The 24,694-nt window shown below is 38.5% G+C and overlaps 1 protein-coding gene across 8 annotated transcripts; it reads left to right on the forward strand.

Moving 5' to 3' along the window:
• The first annotated feature begins 304 nt into the window (after positions 1 to 304).
• ppfibp2a (PPFIA binding protein 2a) lies at positions 305 to 22,886 on the forward strand. 8 transcript variants are annotated; one of them, XM_085400698.1, is made up of 25 exons: positions 305 to 361; positions 3,095 to 3,218; positions 4,154 to 4,401; positions 7,655 to 7,741; positions 8,768 to 8,881; positions 10,529 to 10,660; positions 12,244 to 12,540; positions 12,833 to 12,925; positions 14,122 to 14,233; positions 14,427 to 14,459; positions 15,832 to 15,893; positions 16,527 to 16,605; positions 16,757 to 16,881; positions 17,007 to 17,074; positions 17,157 to 17,217; positions 17,449 to 17,587; positions 18,502 to 18,625; positions 19,741 to 19,869; positions 20,146 to 20,296; positions 20,493 to 20,604; positions 20,841 to 20,929; positions 21,104 to 21,226; positions 21,673 to 21,798; positions 21,911 to 22,099; positions 22,187 to 22,886. In XM_085400698.1, the coding sequence occupies exons 2-25, from the start codon at positions 3,155 to 3,157 to the stop codon at positions 22,406 to 22,408; spliced, it is 2,979 nt and encodes a 992-aa protein (XP_085256824.1). In that variant the 5' UTR covers positions 305 to 361; positions 3,095 to 3,154; the 3' UTR covers positions 22,409 to 22,886. The 8 variants fall into 8 exon arrangements, with proteins under 8 accessions (XP_085256824.1, XP_085256830.1, XP_085256843.1 ...); XM_085400704.1 differs by lacking the exon at positions 14,427 to 14,459 and having other exon boundaries at positions 307 to 361; XM_085400717.1 differs by lacking the exons at positions 305 to 361; positions 12,244 to 12,540 and having other exon boundaries at positions 3,096 to 3,218.
• Positions 22,887 to 24,694: the final 1,808 nt, after the last annotated feature.

Below are 24,694 nucleotides of genomic sequence, written 5' to 3' on the forward strand. Positions count from 1 at the left end.
AAATAGGACCCGAGTGCTTATTCTACCACTGCAACTGATACAATATCAGTTTCATGACATTACTTTAAAAATAACTAAAAAATGGATTATGGATAGATAACTAGTTATTTGAAACTTTTAAACCTACCAGTCCCTTAAGAAGACAGAACAGTCCATCTATTCTCCAGCTGTTCTCCTTGACATTTCTTATCTGGTGCTTCCTGACTCATCTTTCCTCCCCTCTTTCTTACACACTGCTGAATTTGCACAGATTTGTCACCAGGTTTGGAAACCTCTTCCTCAGAGTCACACCACAGCTGATTTGGAGCAGCAGGTTTCTCAGTCTGTCCTGATTCTGGATGCTTGGAGTCCAGGATTAATGGTAGGATTAAAACTTCATTTTAATTTGAAATCACATGTACATAATTTGTATTTTTAAATCACTGAGAAAAAATAAGAAAGAGACAGGACAGACAAAATACTGCAGAAATATTGGGATTGATAACAAAAGTGGGGTAAAACATTATAAAATAGCACAGCCATATGTGCAACCTACATCTAGTAAGTTATCATAGTTTCTGCTCCTTAATCCTTTTTGATCACAGCTGCATTGCTGGTAAGTAATTAACATAAAGGGAGAAATATGGAACAACTGAACAGAGAGATGATAAAACAATAAACCTGAAAGATAGAAGTTTGGGTTACTGAGAGAAAATGTCATGATCTTGCCCTCAGGAAACATTTTTAGTTTTGTGTTCTGTTTGTGTTTTAAGACTGGGATGGATACGTATAAACAAAGCTCTAGTACAAGCTTTTATTCTGTGAATTTCCCATCTTCCTCAGTGCAATAATTGTGCTCATCTCCTGGGTTAAGACCTGCTCAATGAAACCCCACAAGCTGACTACGGCTTTGTAGTTGATCTTTAAGGCAATCAATTCTCTGCGCTGTGAAAGAGAAACTGAAACCTGACTGGTGTTTTTCACTTGGTTAAGTGAGTCCACAGCACAAATTCAGTGCTGCAGCTCCTTTGTTATTGTCTAATAACTGGCAAATTAAGCATAAAATTTGGACTCAAGTCAAATTTCTGTGAAGCAATTATTGAAAACCCATTCCAGTGTTCTTGTTACCAAAGCTGGGAATAAACAATCGGTATATTCCAGGGTTTCTTATACAACTGACCTGTTAAGGCACATAGAAACCAATAATCGTTTATCATCAATGAAATCTGAAATTAATTGTTTTTAAATCTACACAGAAAATACAAAATGATCTATCATTTGTAGAAATGCATTGTAGAAAATGGACACAATTTCATACCTTAGCTATAGCTTTACATTCTGTTTGCATACCCTACAAAAAAGTTAAGATGCAGAAAACTAGAAGGTTTAGACATGAGAAATTTAATTTGCTGTGAAATTACATGATAATACTTCAAAGCTCAGCAAGTGATTACTTTGTCCTCCAAAAGAAAGCTTTCTATTATTTGGCAAGGTCTTGATGCCCATTCGAAATCATGAAACAAATTACTTTTAGGTCTTTGCCTTCATAACAGATTCATAAGAAATAACAGTGTGATTGTAGAAATCATTAAGATCTGTGTGAAAAAATAAAATAACTTAAATTTCAATTTGTTCCTTATTTCTGTATTTCTTTGTGGACTTGGATGGTGTTTTTGACCAGGGGCATTAACATGGTTTGTTAGGTTTTGCAACCTAAGGCAAGTTTTTCAAATCTCCAAGCATCTAATATCTACCTGAGGTCTGGGAACTTAGAAACTATGTAGTCCTACAATGTGAATAAAAGAGATAAAACAACTGTTTAGTGGGCATGTGTTTTCTCAAGATAGATGAAGAGATTAATTAGGTGGTAAGACGAATAGAGGTTTGTCTGTGAGCTGAATAGGGCATTTTTGTATCGCAAATGATAAAATACACAAATTTCAGAATACTTGCAATCAGTTTAATTTTATTTATACAGCACCAGTTCACAACAATAGCTATCTGTTTTATATTTTAAAGTAAACCTCCAACAATATTTAAGAAAGAACTCCAGTGATCCAATGATCCCATGAGCAAAGATGGTGGGAAAGAAGAACTCCAGCAGAACCAGGCTCAGGGAGGGGTAGCCATCTGCTTTGTTGGGGAGAGAGTGGAAAAAGAAGCGAGCATACACAGACCATGGACAACAGACTACAGACTGCAGGAGTGACACAAAAGTCAAAGACATGCAATTATGGTATATAAAAGCACCAAGAGTGAAAAGACAAGAGTGGCAAACAAATGCTCAGTGCATTATAGAAACTCCCCAAGAAGCCTATAGCAGCATAACAGGGTCAACTAATCCAGACATCACAATAAGCTTCATCACGGGGTAAGCTTTGAAAATATTCTCAAAAGTATAGAAAGTGTCTGTCTCCTGAACCCAGACTGGGAGCTGGTTCCACAGGAGACAATTTGTGTTACATTCAGTGCAACAACTCTTCAATTCAACCAATTCAATTTGATTTGTTATTTCAGCGTTTTCTTTTCATTTTTAAGTGCTGAATGTCTCCATATAAAGATATTTTCCTTGCCTAGTGATCCACTCCAAATGGTGCAATTGCTCACTCAGCTGCTGCTTTTTCCAGATTCACTGGCTTCATTGGGCCATGTGTGTAATTCTGAATCATATCGTCTGTTATTAATGTCAATCAAAACTAGTCACTATGATCCAAATTGCTGATGTGCTCAGCTGTGGCTAAAAAAAAAAAAAAAAAAAAAAAAAACCTGTTTGAATTTGAACTTATTCAAATATTGGTGATTTTATAGTTTTTATAGCACAATTTAAATAATTCACAGATATCTTTTGTAGAGCAAAAATATACACAAACAAACACTGAAAACAGAGCAACAAACTATTCTAAATATGAGCTCTGCCTTTTTCTGGATAACAGAACTGACAATGGGTAAGGCTCTGGTCACAAAATGAGAGGAAAGTTTAAACCCAAAAGCCACATTCAGGAGGTTATTTACTTGGAAGTCACTCAGCTGTTTGCTGTAAAAAGATTTAAGTGCAACAAGGAAGAGGAGTAGTCTGCAGCATTCTGCCATACTGCTGATCATCTCTCACCCTCAGTCATTCCAGTCATACCAGTGAGTGAGGATCTCCTGCTTCTTTATAAGACGGCGTGTTGCCATGGCATCGAATGCCAGCCATATGTTGGAGGCTGCCCTGGAGCAAATGGATGACATTATTGCTGGTAAGAGGTCCCTGCTCATGTTATCTGAAATTCAAAAGACTTCCCAGTTTGTAATTGCAGGCTTGCGTAAAACCAGATATATTCACATGATTTGAGTGTGAGTTCTTCACATCTTTGCATAGTAAGAAGAAAAACAAGTTAAAGATAAAGATAAAAGAGTTTTAAAGCATTTGTAGAGCATGAGAGACAAGTCTAGAGAAAGTGAAAACAGTTCTAGTTTTTATGAGATAACAGCTTTGCCTCTTTTTGCAATTGTCTTCCTAATTCTTTCTCATACTTATGCAATTTTAATATTTCTCATCGGTTTGAAAATCTCACAGCATACTAAATTCAAACACCACGACTTACATTTTGGCTTCTTCCCAACTGTGTTTTCTAGCAGAGGTGATACATTTGAGTCGCTGCTCTTTGTCACAGCCATAGTGGTGCTGTTGCAAAGGGTCAAAAAACAAGGCTCTATTAATAGAGGTGGCGGCTCGATCATTATCATGCTTCAGCGAAAAACCATTTCACGTGCAATAACTAATGATCACACTCTGTCAGCAGAAACCAATATTTACAAAGTATACATCTGGCCATGTCCGCCATATGTCCTGATGTATTATTGCCCTTTAATTTAACTTCAGATATTATATGTGGAAAGCAACTTTCTGCAGTTTAGACATGGTGATTACACTAACTGCTACTACATGCTGAACCTCTAATTTGTGGACTTAAGAAGCCACAGTCAAAGTATGATGCTATTTACATTCAGCAAGCTGCATGAGAGCATATTAGTGCCCTCAAGAGGTCATTTCTGGAACTATTCTTACTTGCACTTCCTAGAAACTTTGACTTAATCAGTTGTGTACTAAGACAAATACCCAAGAAGTTAGTAGGATGGTTAAATAATTAAGGTGTGTGAATGTTACAGTATTGATTTCATGTGTCCCTAGGGAAAATGGGGGAAGGCCTGTTCATTGCTCGTATGCAGTTAGATGTCAAAGATTATCAGTCTCCAGAATGCAGTCAACAGTTGACCCTTCCCCCACCCTTGGATCCTGTCCTCAAGGCTCTTCAGCTGACTGAGGCCCTCAGGGCAGTGCTGGAGGGGCAGGGGAATGAGGAAGGACAGGATGCTCTCAGGAAACAAGTATCTGATGATACTGCAGATATTATATTAAAATGGTTGGGAAGAGGTGGGGTGAGTACTGATTCCCAGGTTTGTCACCCATCTATAACAGTTATAGAACACCTCACCTAGCATGCAAATCCATAGCTCAGTATGAAATATTTACAAGCTAATGTCTAAGAGAACTGAATTGATAAATATACTAATATTTTGACATGGACTAGCGCTACAAAGAACATGGATTTTATTAGCTGCATGATTTGGCTGTCTTTGATCCTGGCCATCAGTACCTGGAGGGCTTTTTCCTGTCTGTGAAGAAGTAGTGAGCTGGAAGCAGGATCTTTAGCAAATGGCACTGTTAATGAGATCCAGAGCTACTGGTTAAAGCACAAGCAGCTGCTCACTGTTTTTTGGTTGTTGTTTTCTTTTTTAATTCTCCCTTATCTCCTTCATTTCTTTTTCTGCAGTAGTTGTCTGAGTTGTCCTTCAACAGTTTTTTCCCTCTTTTACTATGCTTCTGCTCAAGTTCAATATTGTAAACTTTATGCTCTTGTTCCCCTTAGTGCCCCCCTCCCCTTCTGCTTTGCCTGTACTGACTTCTTTCTCTCCACCACATCTGACAAGCATGTGTGGCAAAAAGTTTCCTCTCCCCTGTTCCCCTTTAGGAAGCCCCACAAAATTAGCTAGGCTGGAAGGTACTTAAGACAGTGCAAGAGAATACTGGAGACAAGCAGAGAGAAGTCCAGAGAAAGGAAGTCAGGGCAGAAAAAGATGAATGATCATACATGAGATGCAGAAGAAATGCTGAGTTGTGGTAAACACTGTAGCAGTTTGAGTACATGTGTTAGAGAAACAGGAGAAAGAAAGAGGGGCAGTTAAAAAGAAGTACAAAAAGGGAAAAGAAGAAAGAAAGGGAGTACAGCCAACTGGCATAGTTTGACTTATTCAGCTCAGCTCTAAAAGTCTCAGGCAGCCCAGACTCCAAACCACACGGACCTAGATCCTCTCTGCACACTCTGCAACTGCAATGTGGAGGCTCTATAAAAGTAGGAGATAGAGAGTGCAGCACAGTAAAGAGCCATTCTTTCAAAACGCTATGGATTTTGTGTTCTGGTTTCTACCAGGGGCTGAATTCTTTCAGTTTTTAACATTAAAAGTCAGACCTGCAGTGTAATGGGCCTGCAGAATGGAGTATGATATTGATTTCTACAAACATTTTGCCTGGCTCAGAAAGGTAAGATGTTTTCCACTTGCATGTCCACTCTTCTTACTTTCATACTGAACCAAAATTGCAGGGTCTTGTTTGTTTATTTTCTTGCAGTGTTGTTGCTTTTACAGTATAATTGCCGTTGCCATGGTAGATAATTTGAGGGAAGATGTGTTTAGTTTTTGAACTAAGGAGGTGTGCTGCAGAACACATGCCGTCTTAAACACACAGGTCCCTTGTGGAGCAGAAAAGGGGGCAATGACTATGAAGCATTAAAAATACCAAATGTCTTTATCTGGTATGTGATTAGAAAAATGTTTTCCATTTAGTTTAAGTGTGACTGTTAGAAAATCTTCCAATTTTTCAATGTTCCGTTTAAAAAAAGTTGGTTGCAAAAAGTGTTTTTAAGAAGCTAAAAAACACTTTTACAGAATCTTTAACAGTGAAGCAAACTGAGGTTGACTAGTGAGCTTACTTCTGTGTCATATGTTAAACTATTTGAGAATAATAAATGGATAAACAGGGTGAGATCATTTCCTGACTCTTTAACCTATAGAGTCTTTGGATAGCACATACCATCTTGCTTCCATTAAAGTCATTACTTATCACTGCCCCCATTTGGTGAATTCTTACTGAATTCTTATAGGAATCCTTTTCATGCCAATCCTACAAGCTAATCATATGCTATTTTTAAAGAACATATATGGACTTTTAACACCTGGAGATAAGTTTCAACGCTGTGTATAGATCTAAACAACATGGAGACCATTCATATCATTATCATGGCATTATTTGTGTCATGTTGAGGCTGTGTGCAGGCAGTAGTGATGGCAAGGAGGATCCAATGCGCAGACACTCAGAGGAAGAAAGCAAACTCAAACTCAGATTTATTGCTAGATGGTAAACAGAGAACTGCCAAAATTGAGAATACAAACACTAAACTGAAAATAACAATAACCTGAACTGGCAGACAGATGACTAGAACAAACAGCATGAAATGTGGGTAGATCACAACACTGACACAGAGAAACACAAGGCTTAAATACACAGAGGGAGCAATCAGGGAATGGGAAACAGGAGGGAAACACAGCTGGGGCAAATCAGGGCTGACGAGACCAAGGAAGCAAAACCTGATACAATAACACGAGACGCAGACTTTCAAAGTAAAACAGGAAAAATAACACAGAGATGCAGACTTGACACGGGGATACAGCAGAAGGGGAGACAGCAACTATGGATCACAGAGAGAAAACCAGAATACTAAAACTCTAACAATACCCACACAGAGAACCTAAACTAAAAATAATCCTATAACCCATAAGACAAAGCTAGAATAGAATGAAATAAACAAAATCAAAGAACCAAAAACACAAAACACTGGGTTGACGACCCAGGCACCCTAACAATTTGTTCCTGTCCCAACACATATTTTAGGAGAATGACCTGAATGTCAGGGTTGTATTGTTTTAACTTAACACAATTAATCAGGCCAGGAAGCAAGAAGACTGTAAGCAACATGTTATTTTGATATATTATCCCTGCAGGTAAAAAAAAAAAGAAGTCTGTAAATACATTTAAATACATTCAAATATTATACTGCTAAAAATATGATGCGTGGACTATTTGAAAGACTATACTTTTTAAAAAAAATAAATTATCACAAACTGCTTGAGTTTATTTGTACAGACTTTTTAAACTGGAGTATATAATGTCCCTATGAGTATTGTTGAAAGGCTTGATCTTTGAGTTCATTTGTTTGCTCTTTACCGCGCTTGTACACTAAAGGTTCTGAATTATCCCTGACTAAACAGAACTCAGACGTCAGCCAACACTTCCCCCCAGTAATCAGCTGGTAAAAAATGTTCTACACAAATGTTAATGCTAGATAAGAACTTTTAAACCTATTACAGTCTTTGCACACATTACACACATTAGACACAATACAAAGTGTGTGTGTGTGTGTGTGTGTGTGTGTGTGTGTGTGTGTGTGTGTGTGTGTGTGTGTGTGTGTGTGTGTGTGTGTGTGTTGTGTGCTGGAAGACAGATTTGACCCACTGTGCTGCTACTCTCACTTAGCAGTGTAACCAGTGAGCCTAACTGCTGCCCTGTATTCTGAAGGTAAACCTCCATTCAAACGCTAACAGTGAGTCTTACCAGGAGCGTTTGTCCCGTCTGGAAGGAGACAAAGAATCACTAATTCTACAGGTACAGAAATTTCTCTGGATGCTTTTCACTTGTTTCATGCATCTTGAACACATCTCCATTGGGTTCTGTTTATAAAATGTATATGACCTATGAAAAGGTTGTTGCACTGGCAACATATTTAACAATAAAGTTGAATCACTTCCACACTGTATGATTCTGCATAAAAAAAGAAAAGAAAATGGGCACATGATACTGCACATTCAGTAGGAAGTAAATCTAATCAGTGCTCGTATCAGATAGCAGTGTTAGAGAATAGAGGTGAGAGAAGGAAGGTGAAAGGACAAAGGTAGGTCTCAGTATTGTGTTGGAAATGTTGCGTAATTGTGTTTTTGTTCAACTTGTGGGTGAAGTAACAGTTTCAAAGTGGGTTTGGTGCTGTTACAACACTTGAATGTCTTGTTCTGTGTGATCTGTTTGCCAGTGAATGTGTAGGTGTAGGTGTGTTTAGCACTCAAGACTGCTCGGCAAGTGTGTCTTAGACAGGTTGAGGCTAGCACCTTTGTGTGCTGTAGCTGTGTGTGAGAGAAGTCAGATGCCCTGTTTGTTTCTTCAGCCCGCGCATGAAACATTTCTTTGGAAAATCCGTTCTAGTTGGCTGGTTGGGCCAGCTTTTTGGCATATGATTAGCTATTATGTGGCCTTAATAGTTTCTCTGCAGATTTAAATTTAACCTGGTTTCTGCTGAAATTGCTGGAGTCACTGAAGTGTGGCAAGCACAAAAAAAAACCTTCATTTCTTTGAAAAGGAAATGTTTACACAGTTTGATCTGGCACAGATGTGGAAATGTCAACAAAAATGAGCAGCAGTCATTAACTGAGAAAAGCTGATATTAATAAATAGTGCACTGTGAGAAACTTTGTAGTAAAAGAGAAAATGTGAATCCTGAAGAATGCTAGGCCCAGGCTGTATTTGTGTGATAAAGTTCACATCTAAGCGATGTTAAAACCATTTTATTCTCCAGCCTTTGCTTAGAAAACACATCCTCATGTCCAATATCTTTCCATCCACCTTCACAAAAACACACAGGTGAGTGTGCTGACAGACCAGGTGGAAGCGCAGGGGGTGAAGATCAGCGATTTAGAGAGTTCTTTGATGGAGCATCGGCACAAACTCAACTCCACAGAGGAAATGTTACAGCAGGTATTCAACTGGCCTTAAATCATGCTCATTTTTGTCAAATCCTTCTCTGTACTAAATACTTGACTTTTATTGCTGGAACAAAATAAGGTATGAAAAGTTATTATTTCAATACTGTTACCCCTATATAATTAACTGGGACAGGGCCTCAGACTGTCCGTCTATCGTTTAATAAATTTTTTCTCATAAACTTCAGAATGTTATTTGGGATGAGTTCAGCATCATGGAAAGAAATTCCTTACTCAGATTCCAGTGCATCTGGCTGCAGATTACCCCAGCAACCAAAATATTTAGGACGCTCAGACTCATTCCAGGACAGCGTCTCAGAATGTCTGTCTGGTTCCTGCAGGGCCAGACTAGTCGGGCTGGGCAGGTGATCATAGCATGAGTAGCCACACCCCTAATCTATAACCACCAGAACTGCTTGCAAACAGGCATTAAAAGAGTAAGAAACAAAGGGAGAGGAGACGAGAGAGAGAGAGAGAAAGAGAGAGAGAGAGAGAAAACAACAGAGGGAGGGTGGAAGGGACGAAGAAAGGAACAAATGAGGAAGGAGGAACAGCTGAAAAAGGTGGAGAGATGGGCTGGAGAGAAAAGAAAATGAGGTGGTGCTCCTTTAAGAGTTACAAGTGTACAAGTGTGTATACTTTCAAGGACTTTGTTAAACAGTGGCGAGAACACTGAATGGAATAGACGTATGAAAATTTACTGAAACCACAGCATCCATGAAAGGAATACACTTTGGTTTCCTTTACTTCATGCAGACATTGGAAAATGAACAAGGTAGTATGTTTTATTCTTATATTGCAGTGCAAGCTCCATTCTACTGTTTCAGTCAGTTCTGACAAATTTCAAGAGTGCCAGAAGTGTTTCTTAGCTACCTGATTAGCTGTGAATTTGATTTGCAATGTCTACTTGTCTGTGCCATGCTGCCCGAGTGTGCAGAGTATCAAAGGGCAGCCGGGAATGGTTTCTTGGAGACATGGTCATTATGAGGCTTTGGACCTGAGCCGCAAATCTCTTTCTGGTGACAAAGCTCTAATATTTTCCATGTGCACTCTGGAAGAATTTCAGATACTTTCCAAAGTCAGCCTTTTAAATGGATGTATCCATACGTACAGTTTGCCTGCCTCCGATGATTATTTCTAGGCTTTAAGTGATTTAGCACCTGCTTGACATCAACCAAATTAGTTATACATCTGCCCGCATAGTCTGGCTTGACTCTCAAGCCTCTCAGCCATTCAGCACAGACTTTCGCAGAACCATTTAGTGGCAGCCTCTCTTAGCACTGGGTTTGATAGGCAGCTGTTTACAGGACAAAAGCACCTGTTGAAGATATTAAGTTATTTTGATGTTGTTCAAGGATGTTTGGCATGCTTTTGCCACCTCTCTCTCTCTCACACTCTCTCCACCAGTGCTGTGTGTTTTGAGTGAGCTGTGAAATGGGCATTATAAATAGTGGTCATGGGTTGTGTATATTTAGCCTCTCAAACAGCTTCTAAAACCAGAAGGGACTGTCATTACAGAGCTGGTAGTTCGCTGTGTCTCATGCTTAATGTTGGCTTTGTTCAGTAAGTATTAAGGGGATAATGTATTTGTGTATGTCTGTTTGTGTTGCTTCATGCTCTTGCTGAATGTTGTTGATGACAGGAACTCCTGCATAGGGCGTCACTGGAGAACCAGAAGCTGAGTCTTATGGGGGAGGTGTCCTACCTGAAACTAAAGCTGGCAGACATGGAAGGAAAACAGGGCCATGGGGGTGAAAGGCAGCACAAAGCAGAGGTATGGCTTCTCACTAAATTAAACAGGAAAATTCCTATCACCAGATATTTACACTCCAATTAAATGTACTTTTTAAAGTCAGCAATGTAAAACTTTGTCGTTTTCTCTTGGATAATATATACCCAAAAGCAAAAAGCAGCCATATTAAGCACGACCAAAAGTTGATTCACTTGTTCAATTTAATTGGTAGGCTATCAATCATTTCACCTTGTAAATGGTGGGGACAGGAGTAATTAGATTATCTAAAATCTTCATCAGCTTCTACTTTACTTCAGTCCCTGGAAATTTGAACTCTTCCTGGTATGACGAGGTAAACACAAAAATCTGCTTTGTGTTCTGATGGATCTAGCCTTGAAGTCTGCTGCTGATTTTATGGAAGACCGTAAACACATTCTGGACAGATGAAAGGAAACATTAAACCAAAGCCCAGCTCTGTTGTTCCTGGGAAAGGTCTACAGGAAAAAAAAAGTATCCAAGGAGTTTAATGTTTTTTTGTCAGTCTCAACTGAATCCTGTATTTGCTTAAGGCTACTGTGTTAGGTTACCAATAGACCTCTGAGCATTCAGTGTCGACTTTAGAAAGAGAAAGCAGGGAAAGCAGGAGTGTTACTAGACAGGATACTGTAATGTATGTAGTTACTGTCAAAACACTCCTGGTCAAAGACTCTTTGTGTCCTCAGGTTAGAAGACTTCAGGCATGGTGGATGACAGGCCAAATATGAGTGTGTATAGGCTTCGGCCCAGAGAATTTTATTCTTAGTGGTGTCTACTGGTTGAGTAGGTCCTTCTCCCCATATTGGAAAAAAGATCATTTGAAGACTTTTGAATTTTGTAAAGTTTGTTATTTCTAAGCAGGAAAAAACCCCACAGTAAAGCACTATGTGTTTTAGCAGATTGCAGTTTTTAACTAATTTACAGTTACGTTTTTAATTCTCACTTGCTTTTCTAAATCCAACTTTCCCAGCTGCTTAGAATAAATAGAGTAGAAATAAATGTACTTTAATGGTCTCCCACGTGCTGCCTCTACTACACAAACATGCCCACACATATTCATGCTTCTACACATGCCTCCTTGCTGTAGAGCCAGCAAGCTCACAGTTAAATTTAGCCATCAAGGCGCTCTGGATCATCTGTCATATCCGCTGTACTGGACCTCAAATGAGACTTCCTCTGTCCACAGTCCCAGCATAACTCGGCTGCTTGGCTGCTTTCTGAAGGAACACTGACAGGCATCACCTCTGAATTATTCACCCCTACTGAAATGTATCATTGCAAATAACAATTTTGTTTTTGAAAATGGCGATATAGTTATGATCAACATAAATAGCTGCTTAGCAATGCCCGTTTGAAAAGAGACTGACACTGGGAAACCAACCAATGACGTATGTTTTTCAAAGGTTTAAACATGTATTTATTGAAGACTACATATGTACCTGAAATACATCAAAAAATGTTGAAAAGGTTAATTTCTACTAATATATACTGTATTCACACTCAGACAGACAGATACCTGCCCCACAATTTTTCATCTTTTCTTTCTAAACATTTCTCTCAATCTTTTTCTCTCCCACTACATCTGGCAGACTGTAGTGAATTTCATTAGTGAGCTGCAGGAGCAAATATATCAGTTTCAGAAGGAAATCAATAGCAAGATCCAGGAGAAAAAGGCCCTGGAGATCCCAAATGACAGCAGGCTTCCTGTGGAGTGCCCCGCTGAGTCTTCTGAAAGCCAGGATTCAAACCTGGGGGTGCCATGTGACAAAACCTCGGGGATAGTGAACAAACTGGAGGACACTCCAAACGGGGCCGATGGAAACACAACTACCCTGGAAGAGGGCAGTTCAGATGCAGAGCAAAAGTACTACTGTGGAGGAGAAAGTGTAGGCATAGCTTACTTGCATGACTTCTGTTGTTGCGTACAGCATGCGTTGTCTTACTCTGGTGTGTGGGATCCTTAGGTTTAGATGCAAATGAAACTGCTCACCAAACATCCTCAACAGCATTTATGTTGCTATAGAAAAACCAGCAAAACTAATAAGTGCCTGACACGGTTAAGAGCTGCATTTAGTGTGCTGTGTCTTGTGTGAAAAAAAACAAACAAACAAAAAATAAATAAATCCTCTTTTAAAAGTAAAATAAATTTTTTTCATTTTCTCACACATTCTGTTACAGGGCTTGCTTAAGGAACTCAGGATTCTCAAGGACAAAGTCGAACACCTGGAGGATCAGAAGTTACAGTACGAGAAGAAACTCAAAGCAACAAAGGTAAAAGAAAGTTCAGCTTTATGTGCTGTGTGGACGTTGCACTACACCATCACTTCCCAAATTCCACCATTAACTGTCCACTCAGCTTTCCTAAAAGCTGTCCAATCTGATGTTCCTGCCAGTTAAGTGAGTCATTCCTTTTTGCACATGTTCTCCCATTCTCAGACACCTATGTTTATTTGGGAACTCTGCAAGCTATTTTACTTTCTAAGTTAAAGCATGATAGAAATATACCTAATAATAGCTCTTTAATCATTATTGTTGTAATTTGGAGTGATTTAATGATATTAACTTTTTAGACTTTTCCCATTTTTACTTGCTCTCACCATTTGTCCTCTATTATGATAAAATCTCTACCACTCCCATTATTTTTACATCTCTCCCTGTGTTTTTTTTTTTTTGCTATGTTTGTGGTACAATAACTATACACGTCTAAATGCTAAATATGCCTTGTTATGGTGTCAACTTGTTTGGTCTCCTTGCAAATCTGGTTTCAAAGGGCACGTCTGCTAATTCCCTTATAGATCTATTCGTTCACAACAGACAAGCTGCTGCAAATGGTAATTGGCAAGCTGTATAGTTACACCTTGACTGGCTTTAGGGTATTTATTTCTCAAGGGAGGCTGACAATAATTATTATAATTTAATATACTCTTATTCAAAAACATATTGCAACCTGCCGAATAGCATAATGAATAAATGCTACATTTTATAGAAACATTTTTCCTTGCAGTTCTCAGGTGGACACTTTGGTTACTAGCATCAGGGCCAAATGTCCTGATCAGTATTTGAGATATGAAGTTTATTTTCCACTGCTCATTTGCTTCCACACGCATGCTGATAGAAAACACAGGCAAACAGATCAGCTTGAGTCAATTTCATTACCATCTGTGTGTTCCTTCTGTAACTTGCTTCAAAACAACCTATAAACTCCAGATAGCAATGACCTAACATTTGGTACTCTAAACATCAGAGAAGTGATATTTACGTGCCTTCTTGTGGGTTTTCATATATAAGCAATGGTGGAAAAAAGTTTTGGGCTTCACTCGAGGACATGTGCTGACACTTAAACTTGAAATGCATACATACATCTTATTTTTATGAATGTGGAAATGTTTTTAGGTGTTAATCTTTAAAGAGCACATGCAGTACACGTCATCTGCTGGCATTTATTTCTCGCTGTGTGTTACCCACAGGCAGAGATCAGCAGCCTTCAGCAGCTCCTGCACAGTAAGAACGCTGAGATTGAGAGCTTGCACTCTCAGCTGCTGGCCAGACCCTCTTTAACCACAGAGAGCACAGAGAGAGGTAAGCAAAGCTGCCAGCCTCAAGCCCTCAGCCGACCTGCCAACAACAGCGTCTCACTCAAAGTTACCCAACTTGATAGGTGACACAGTTAATGACTCTTGTTTGCACTTTCAGTTAAAGTAACAACTATGGAAAAAGCCAGTCTCAGCCCTAAGTAAACTGTCTTATGAGTTTCTGTCTCTCTCTCTCTCAGAGGAGTTGTACAGGAAGAGACTAAACACCAAATGTAAGCCTGAGCAGTACATAATGAAAATTGTTCTAAACCCACTGGCCATGTCTACTTTTGATCTCTCATTTATTTCCCTTCTTCAGACATGCTTCTCTGTTTCATTATCTTTCATTTCCTTCTGCTCTGAGGGGGAGTTTTGACAATCATCAGCTTGTTTCCTCAATAACTTGATGCATCTCTCCTCCCTTTCACTTCTTTGTTGTCTTTATCGATTCCTGAAGAAATAATATTTTTGTCTGTCATAGATAACTGCTTCTCTGGGCTACTTGCTTGGTACAATCATGGTCACTTACTAGCAGTCTTGTGCATATGATTGCAAACGCTGCAGCAAAAGTGCCTGTGTTTGCGTGCCCAGATGTGTCTGTGACTAATAATAACAACAACAGCAACAATAAATATATCAATAACAATTTACTTATTAATGTGCAACATCAAAAATAAGAATAGGAAATAGTGTGATTCCAGTGTAAAAAAAAAAAAACTTCAAATGCAACATAAAAAAACAGAAGTTGAAAGAATAAGATGCAGCTGACCAATGATTATCAAAAAATATAAACTCTATACTAAGAAGAAGCTACTTTATTTCTCCATTATTCACAAGTGGGTGACACAATGGGGGGCTCTGCAGTTTTTAATTTGGCAGAGTTTTTACACTTGATGCCTTTCTTGAACGGGACCCGAAAGGGATAAAATTTATGAAAAAGCCTTACGCGATAAATGAGTCTTTAGAAGTGATTTAAAAGAAGACACGCTTGATAGTTTTTTGTCTTTGAGCGTGTGGTGGAAACAGGTTCTGCCTGAGGATCCGAGGCTGCGCACCGGTCGGCATGGGAAGAGCAATTTGAGTATAGATTCTGGGGTCAGGCCATGAAGGGCTTTAAAGCTAATAAGTAAAATCTTAAAATCAATACTGGGCAGTAGTGTGGAGTCATTAAGACTTATGCAATATGTTCAGTTTTCTGGGTGCTTGCAAGAGGTGTGGCTGCTGCATTTTGCACTATCTGAAGTCTATTTAATGCTTTCTGACTGAAACCTGTTAAAAGACCAATACAGTGAAAAGATCCAAGAGGAAATAAAAACATGAATGATAGTCTGAATGTCACTAAAACTCAGTATTAATCATATTCTCACAATAGGTGGTCACAGACTCAAACTATGATTGATGGCTAAAAAAAGTCTTCGATGAATTTAAAAATAAATGGTTGGGAGAACTCTCGTGATGAATAAATCATTGATTTATGTGTTTGCGCCTTTCCTCGTTTTCTAAATAACTATATGCTACTAAAAAGATCTATTCATATCAAAATTTATATGACACGAGCAGAAGCCTATACAGATTTATAATCAGTGTTGGGGTTTCTCCTTATAGATCAAGAACTGCAGAAGCTTAGGAGTGGTATGAAATCACTGGCAGCTGCCAATGATGAAAAGGTACGTTTCTGGTGACCTGTAAACCTGTCCTTTCCCAGCTGTGATCATAGAGTAAAAGCTACCATCTGTATTGTCATCAGTTTACTGTCCTACAGGCCTGTATATGGATATGCTAACATCACTGCTTCTTCGAAGCTTATAGTGTAACAGTTTTTGGGCTGTGTCATTTGAAGAGGCAACACCCCTTCAACCATTTATAGCACAGAGGGGCTTTTGTATTCTCCCTCCAAGTGTATTTTCGACTTTAAAGACCCACAGACATTGACTTACATGTGGCACACCAGCGAAGACACACACGTACCCACACCCTAAGGCAGGCCATTTCAGGAAAAGCCACACTTAAGCAGGCCTCATTCTGCCAAGCCTAATTTTGGAGTGAGCTACATTAAGAGAACCATAGCAAAACCGGGCATGGGCACCACTTCAAAAAACAAACACTCCATGCAGCTGGTTACCACAATCTCTATCCATTACTTTGATCTAAAGGCCATATGGTGGAGGAAAAACATTTGTGCAGTATATCGGTCAGTAACTGGATGAAGCAGGTAGTCCATATGGGTGTTTCCTAACCTTAAATAAACATCTTAATTGTGTTTTATGGACTTTGGACACTTGTTACCTTGTTTTCTGCAGGACCGACGTATTGAAGAGCTCACTCTGCTCCTGAACCAGTGCAGACAGTTCAGAGAGGTCTCTAGTAAAGCAAGGCAAGGTAATCAGCTTACTCAGTGCTTTATCATTCCCTTGCAGTGCTTATATTATGACGCGTCAGTGTGATGAAGCCCATCATGCGTTATTGTTTTAAAGAGAAATGGATTCTACTGCTTGAGTGGAATACAAAATCCTTCTCTTTGTTACTGTAGCACCATCTGCTGTCCGCACATTGTCGAATGGCAGGAGCCTGTCAAGCAGCAGTGAGGAAGAAGAGCAGGGTCTGATGAAGAATGGTGACACCTCGAGTGCAAAATCGGAGGATGTGAAGTCTGAAGTGGGTGCAAAAAAATAAATTAATCTGCTGGTCTCAAAAGAGCTGATCGATTAGTTCCTTAAATATTTCAATATAAGCACAGCCTAATTATTTTAATTGTATATTAAAATGTTTATTAACCGCAGGCTTCGACAAACAGTTCTGCATCCCAGCAGACATCGATTTCATCAGTCCAGAAAGACAGCGATTCCAGGTAGTGCAGCAGCTTTTCATTAAAGGGTCATTCCAATATTTCTTAGGAGGACTGAATTTATCGATTGTGATTGTCTTCACAGATCAGAAGTACAGACTTTATCAAGCAGCATGAATGACATAACAAATGGAAGTGCGCAAAAGGTATATTTCTTAAAATGTGATACAATTCATATGAAGAATGTTTTAGCTCACAATGCTTCCCTGCTTAGTTCTTTTATAGTTTAAGATCTGCTATACTGTTTCTGATGAACGCATAAGAGAATCACAATTAACTATACATTTACAGATGTATTTATATTTATATTCACAGATTTCTTTTATCATTTAGAAAAGTCACTGTCTTTTCTGTTTGTATCTACTCTGTTGATCCAGACTGGCCCGAGTGAAATGAGAAGTCACACGCTGCCTGTGAATTCCTCTCTGTCAGAACAAAATGGGATCGGAGACAGCAGCAGTGAAATACAGAGTCAAAGGTCTCCAGCTGGGAGTGAAGACGGAGACTCAAGCCAAAGTAAATCCCAGCATATTAAATCAAGTTTTCCTGACTCCTGCTTATGGTTATTTATTATATAATGGCTGGTGTTCTGTAATGAACCTTGGTGTACTGCAGAATCCGTTCTCCATTTCTATGGAGAAGGCGATAGCCTTGTAATTCCCATGAGTAAAGGCGGTATTCATATTTGGAGGAAACCACTTTATGTCGACCAGGCTACTTTTGATCATAGCTAATTGCAGAGCCTCCTGACAGAGCAGATGGATCATGGTATAGACTTTCATACTGAGCACGCCCTCTCTCTTGCTCTGATTGACCACATTCATCCCAGCTCCACCCATCCACAGCATGACTGACCAATTTTAACTTGAGCCCCACCCTGATTTCTCTTTGCTGCAGTCTGCAGGAGTGAGATGACTGTCTGTAGCCTCTACCATAAAGATCAGACCTTGTAAAATTTAGCCTCTAATCCCTTTCTTTTTCATGGGGCATTAACTGATGAATTATTTGCTGAACTCAATGGCCTGTATCCTGAGTCTCTCTACTGAATAGAGCACTGTGTAGCAGCCGGCCACCCTGCATGCACCACTTTGCTCTTAATGTCCTCTTTGCTATGAAAATGTAGGAAAAAAACAAAAAGCTTTTTATGGGTTTTTACTCAGTCACCACCATCATCATCAGGAGTTCAACGCTGAGCGTGCCAAAATTACAGGAAACAGCTTAATCATCCATAGAGGCAATCAATCAAATGTGACTTATTTGGCAGGACTACAGTGGAGCTTTGTCTGCTTATATTATCAGAATAAACTCAAATTTTCAAATGCATCTTTAATTTTTTTATGGTTTAACTGGCCATGTAGAAGACACTTTGGATCATATTTTTACTTTGTAATTTACATAACATTTACTGTGGTTTTTGTATCCTCCCAAAGGAAAGCCAGAGAAAGGTGATGACAGCACCTCAAGTGACACTTCCCCTGTTCATTCTGGCCAGCGAGCTGTGGGCTCACCAGAATACATGAAGAATAACAGGAGCTTCAAGAGACTCTGGGGAAAGTGAGTTTGGGAGCATACATAAATACATCAAATACACAGTGCATTAACCTAAATGACTGCCAGATAGCTGGAAAAAAACCAACAACTAAGAAATGCAAAAAAGTTTGATTGATTTGGACATTTATGATTGATTGATTGATTGATTGATTGATTGATTGATTAACACATTAAATTATGTGAACATGGCATGTACCCAATGGTTTATAGGATGTATGTCTTAAATGTACATATATATTTATAAAAAATACTTGTATGCACTCTGCCTTATTTCTTTACTTTCAGACTTTTTTTAGCTGTTACTGGAAAAAGGTGTTACTGAATTGATTAAATTTACAATATATTCTGTTTTTGCTATTCTGTTTTCTTTTTTGGATTAAAAAAAATACATGATAACTGTTTCCAGTCACATAAAAAAGATTTATCAAACTCTTGCAGTCCTGTGAAACTAAGTACACCCTGTGATTTGGTATATTATTTGAAACAAGAAACAATAACTTCACATTGTTGTTGAGGAATTTTGGCACATTCTTCTTTACAATGTTGCTTTAGTTCATTGAGTCCTGTGGGCACAGCTCTCTAAAGGTCTTACCACAGTATTTTAGTCAGGTTAAGGTCTGCACTTTGGCTGGGCCACTGCAGCAACTTGATTTATTGTTCTTTTTCCAGCCATTTTGTTGGAAATTTGCTGCTGTGGTTGGGTCATTGTCCTGTTGCATGACTCACTTTTGGTTTAGCTTTAGGTCTCAGACAAATGACATTACATTTGTCTGTAGAATACCTACAGTACAGAGGAGTTAAATCATTTTGTGATCAATGCACTTGACTGCTGTAGACCAGCAAACTACCTAAACTTTTCCCTTTTACAGAGGTGCTCACACTTTATTATGAGCAGCTAGTCCAGTCCATTTGATAAACAGCATCTGGCTGTTACTGGCCCTCTGGTTACTGTTACTGGTTTCTATGGAAGCAGTTGAGGTGTACTTACTCTTTCATAGGACTGCATAGAGTACCTTGAAAGCTTTCTTTTCAACATAACTGTATATTTTAAAAACATTACTTTGAGAATTAATAACTGGCAGTGTTTCCAGTCACATAATTTTCTCTTCTCCACACAGACTTAGAAGAACACAGTCTGGAGGCCTTCCCGCTACAGATCCAGATTCTGGGCAATTTAGAAGAGGGGGACTGCGTGCGACTGCTGGTCCCAGACTGACCCGAACCCCTGAATCATTTGACTCAGCACGGTAAAACGCTATCTGATCTTGTAATACAATATTTTAAGGGTTATGTATCTCTGAATTGACCCTTGTAATTTGCTGTTTTAAAATATTCTGCTGTGGTTTTCATGCCACATCCTCTTCATCACCATTTCCCAAATGGCTACAATGAAACACGACTATTGGCTAATTTGTTGTTTAATAAAATTACCACAAATACTTGAAAATATGGCAATTAAAAAAACCTTCTCCTAATAAAATAACAATTTTTAACGTTCATTTTTAAAACTTCTTTCCTATCAGTGATATGAATATTCCATTCAGCCAGTGGACCAAGGAGCAGGTGTGTGGCTGGCTAGAGGACTATGGATTGGGCCAGTACGTTAGTCTCTCCAGACAGTGGGTTGAAAATGGACAAACACTTCTGTCTGCCACACCTCAGGATTTTGAGAAGGTCAGAATATAAACCCCTTACAAGCTATTTACATAAAAAACCAAATCTCAAATTTTGAAATAAGTTACACTCTATATCATAAATTAAAATTCATTTTTATGTCTAAATATTAGACTTCATCAGAATTGCACGTGTAGAGAAAATGAAAATACCTCAGTATTTGTGTGATAAGACAAACTGTTCTTTGTAACCTCAGGAGATGGGTATGAAGAATCCACTGCACAGGAAGAAGTTGCAGCTCGCTCTGCGCGCATTCACCACTAAAGCTATAGAGAAGTCCTCAGAGCTGGACCACATCTGGGTCACCCGTAAGTCTATTTGTGTGGAATTATTTCAAATTCTCAGGCTTATGTGTTCACATGTAAATCAGATCTACAAATGCCATACCAACAAGAATATTAAACCAAAGAAAACAAAAACAACTGTAACTGTAAATGCAATTTTAACCTTCCCTCTAAACTCTTAAATGTCTTCTAACTAAGCAGCATTAAAGTGAATGAATGAAGTTGACGGATTTTGTTTTGAATTTTACACACCAATTCAGGCTGGCTGGATGATATTGGATTGCCACAGTATAAAGACCAGTTCCATGAAGCTCGAATAGATGGTCGGATGATACAATATCTCACAGTGGTAAGGATTAATCTTACACATACTGCTTTAGATTTTCTGTAATTTGTGGCCTGCAAATGCATTCATCTGGCTTTAAAATATAACTTAAAACCCTAAAAAGTGCATTATAATGAATTGACAGATTTTCTACTGTGCTCATGCTTATATGTCTTTTTTGTTTTCCTGTTCGGACAGAATGATCTCTTGACTCTAAAGGTTACCAGCCAACTCCACCATCTTAGTATTAAGTGCGCAATTCATGTGCTTCATGCCAATAAATTCAACCCAAACTGTCTTCGACGTAGGCCAGTGGAGGAGGTAGGACTTTTGAAAGCTGTGTCCCTCAAATAGAGTTTCCGAGTGCTGTAGAATCAACACATTATGTTGTTTGTTTGTTTGTTTTTTTTACTTTCCTTTGTCACCTGAGTTTATGTAACAATTACTCTACTTTTTCATGTTATCCAGTATTCTTTGCAAAAAAAATTGTAAATCTTAACAGCTGAAGCTCAGATATAACAAGCTTCTATAGACATTTAGGAGGTGATGCTCTGGCTGATGTAATCGCATCCATTTCACACAAGATGGCGACAATTAGTTGTCAAATATTTGTCAAGATAAAGCATCTAATTTTATATCTGCTTTCAAAAGCCTTCAAGACTATTTGTTTATGTATTTCTTTAATGTGCTTAGAATGAGTTTTACACACGTACATGTATAATAGAAGGTGGGGTTTTTTTTTATTTCTTTTTTAATTTTGCTTTTAGAAACATCCTCCTCCTTCAGAAGTAGTGCAGTGGTCTAACCATTGTGTGATGGAGTGGCTGAGAGCAGTTGACCTAGCTGAGTATGCTCCTAATCTACGGGGCAGCGGTGTTCACGGTGGACTGATTGTAAGTCATGTAAATTTGTGATTCGTTTCTTTGTGATCGTACCAGTTGTATGTGCTTATACTAGATGGGAGCAGAGAGTTCATTATGTTGCCTTTATCTTTGGCAAACATAGATTCTGGAGCCTCGCTTCAGCTCAGAGACTTTGGCCCTGCTTTTAAATATTCCTCCGCAAAAGACTTTGCTCCGTCGTCATCTCGCAACTGCATTTTCTGCTCTGGTCGGGCTTCAGGCCATGCAGGAGAAACGAGAATATGGCAATGCTACGGGCCATGTGCCCCTCACTACAACCGCAAAAGTAAAGGTAAGAGCACTATTTAAATCAGTGAAATACTATGCAGCCTATAATCAACATTATTTGTTAATACATTGGCCTTTTGTGTGTTTTTAGCCGAAGAAGCTGGGCTTCACTCAATTCAGTCACCTCAGAAAGAGGAAGCCTGATGAATCTGCGGACTATATCTGCCCGATAGACAGTGGAGCACTAACAGTAAACGGAGTTTCTCGCCTGCCATCTTCAGCACAAAGGGGCCTCAGCCCCAGGTTGGACAGACAGGCTGAGCGGGAGGAACAAGTGGGTATCAAAGCTCAAACTAATGGCCCCAAACAATAATTAAAATGAAGCACGGAACGCCATGCTGCCCACCCCACATATATCTAAGTGACTTCATAAATCCAGCGGAAATTCTAATGCAGACATTTACCCATGATGCATCTGCTTTGTGATTTGCTGAAAGGGCTGTGATGCAGTATTTAGCAATTGTTAATTGTTGTTAATGTTTATCTAATTAGATAATATTCATCTTAAGAAGGTGATGATTAATGCCAGTGTTTGAATTGTTTTAATAAAGCTACTCTGCATTCCTTATACAGTGGAATTCCAAGGCTTACAATTTTGCTTTTAAGCATTTTATCAACTATTTTGTATGTAGACTTCTTTAGACTTAGTAAGAATAATGATGACCTTTTCTTGTTGCACATGTGGATTTTTGTACAGTGTAATAATGGATCAGCTACCTTCAAAATGTTTAAAGTTACCTTTAAGGCTTCTGTATAAATCTGATTAAACATTTTTTTGCAGCTTGAAATAAGGCTTGTTGGTTTATGGGAACCTAGAACCCAATTTTGTCCTCATTTGCAGTAATTAAAACTTGTATTATATTTAATTTAAAAAAATGATCCATAACACTAGTTTCCAATAATTTGTGATGCCATCTGATACTTAAAGACTTAAAGAGACTAAAGACTGCCCAGTAACAGTCAAACTTTAATAAGAAACAAGGAATTGATATCAGGAGAAAGTCTGAATATTTGTTTTAATGGAGCTGATAATGGTGCAATAGTGCATGTTTTGATTTTGTTGACGATTTAATAAATTCATCAAAGAACTAATGTTCTCTATATTGGAGTAGTTGTATAGTTTTCACACAGTTAAAATATTTTTTCTAAAGCATCCTCTAAAGCATATATAGGGGTAAATATATGCAGTCATTGTGAAGTAACTGTTATCTGCAGAAAAATTTTCTGTGGCTTTATTGTAAAGTCAGAATAAAATAAAATGGAAACTCTGTAAAGTTTCCATGGCAACTATTTCTGACCCGCCCCGATTCACGAACCACCCATCCCAAAACTATTGTAATAATACCTTAGGAAAAGGGAAATCCATTGTCTATTAATCTTGAAGATCAAGATGCTAACAATGTTTGACTTTGATGCAATAAAATTGAATTGAATGCATCTATGGCTATACAACTAAACAACATTTATGCCTTCATCTGTAGGTTCAACCAAACTAAGGCTGTGGTGATATAGCAGCTCACAGGTGATGAGTAACTGCCTAAATTCATCTAATTCTGTCTTTTTTCTAAATGAGACCTAGAAAGTGACAGTGCTGGTCAGAGTTCCAAATAAAGTCTTAATAACTGACTCAGTGTTGGTGTGTTTGCACACGGTTGCAGAGCTAGGGAATTCACTAGGATTCTGCCAGCATTTCTGGAGCTGGCAGTCAGGGCAGCAGTCATTTTCTCTCTTAACCTTCCTGCAGAAGCACACAGCCTCAATTAGACCAAACACAATAATTAGTGAATCTTTTACCTTTGCATATCATTAGTTCTCTAACAGAGAACACCCTGATCAATGATTATAAATGACAGGTTCATAAATAAATTAATCCTGCTGACAAGAGTGTAACACCACTCAATTGATCCATGTTAAATGGAAATTAGAGGGATGCAGGAGTAAGGACTCAGAAAGCAGGTATTACAGATTTAAAGTTAAAGTGATAAAGAAACTTTTTTTTTCATAATGATGCATATTAGGTATCTAATGTTTATGACATAAAGCTTTTTAGCATTCATGCTTAGAAAATGTTGAAATAAAGTTTTTTTGTTTTTATTTGAGCTTTTTTTTAAACCAGCAGATGTCAGTGTTGCCTGTGCATACTGCATTGTGGCAAACTTGGCAGCGCTGAAACTTCACGTTGACTCAGTGAGGTGCAGCACAGAGGATTCAGATAGAAAAAAAAGAATTGTATTCAGTTTTCACATTTTGAGCTATAGGGATTTCTCAAGGTTGATATTGTTTTTATTAATTCAGTGACACTGCCTCAGCTGATAGTTTACTATATGAGCTATAGTATGTCTGTACTTCCCTACACTGGGAATGGCACGTAAAGTTGTATGAATTGGAACACTGTTGTTATACCTATCCAAATAACATGAGAGGATATCACATCATCAATCAAATACCGGACCTGGTGTCCTGTGGAATCTCTGAGTTTTTGTCCAATGCTTACGTCAGTCATTTTATGCTATTTTCTCCACAGTATAGTGTGAGTGCATGCGTGTGAGCTTATCTGTAGTATGCATTCATGTGTTAAGAGAGGGTGGCATTGTTTATA

The sequence above is a fragment of the Rhamphochromis longiceps genome, linkage group LG1 (assembly GCF_057381845.1).
Source record: "Rhamphochromis longiceps isolate RC_006_pf linkage group LG1, R_longiceps_female_GT1.1, whole genome shotgun sequence".
Lineage (NCBI taxonomy): Eukaryota > Metazoa > Chordata > Actinopteri > Cichliformes > Cichlidae > Rhamphochromis > Rhamphochromis longiceps.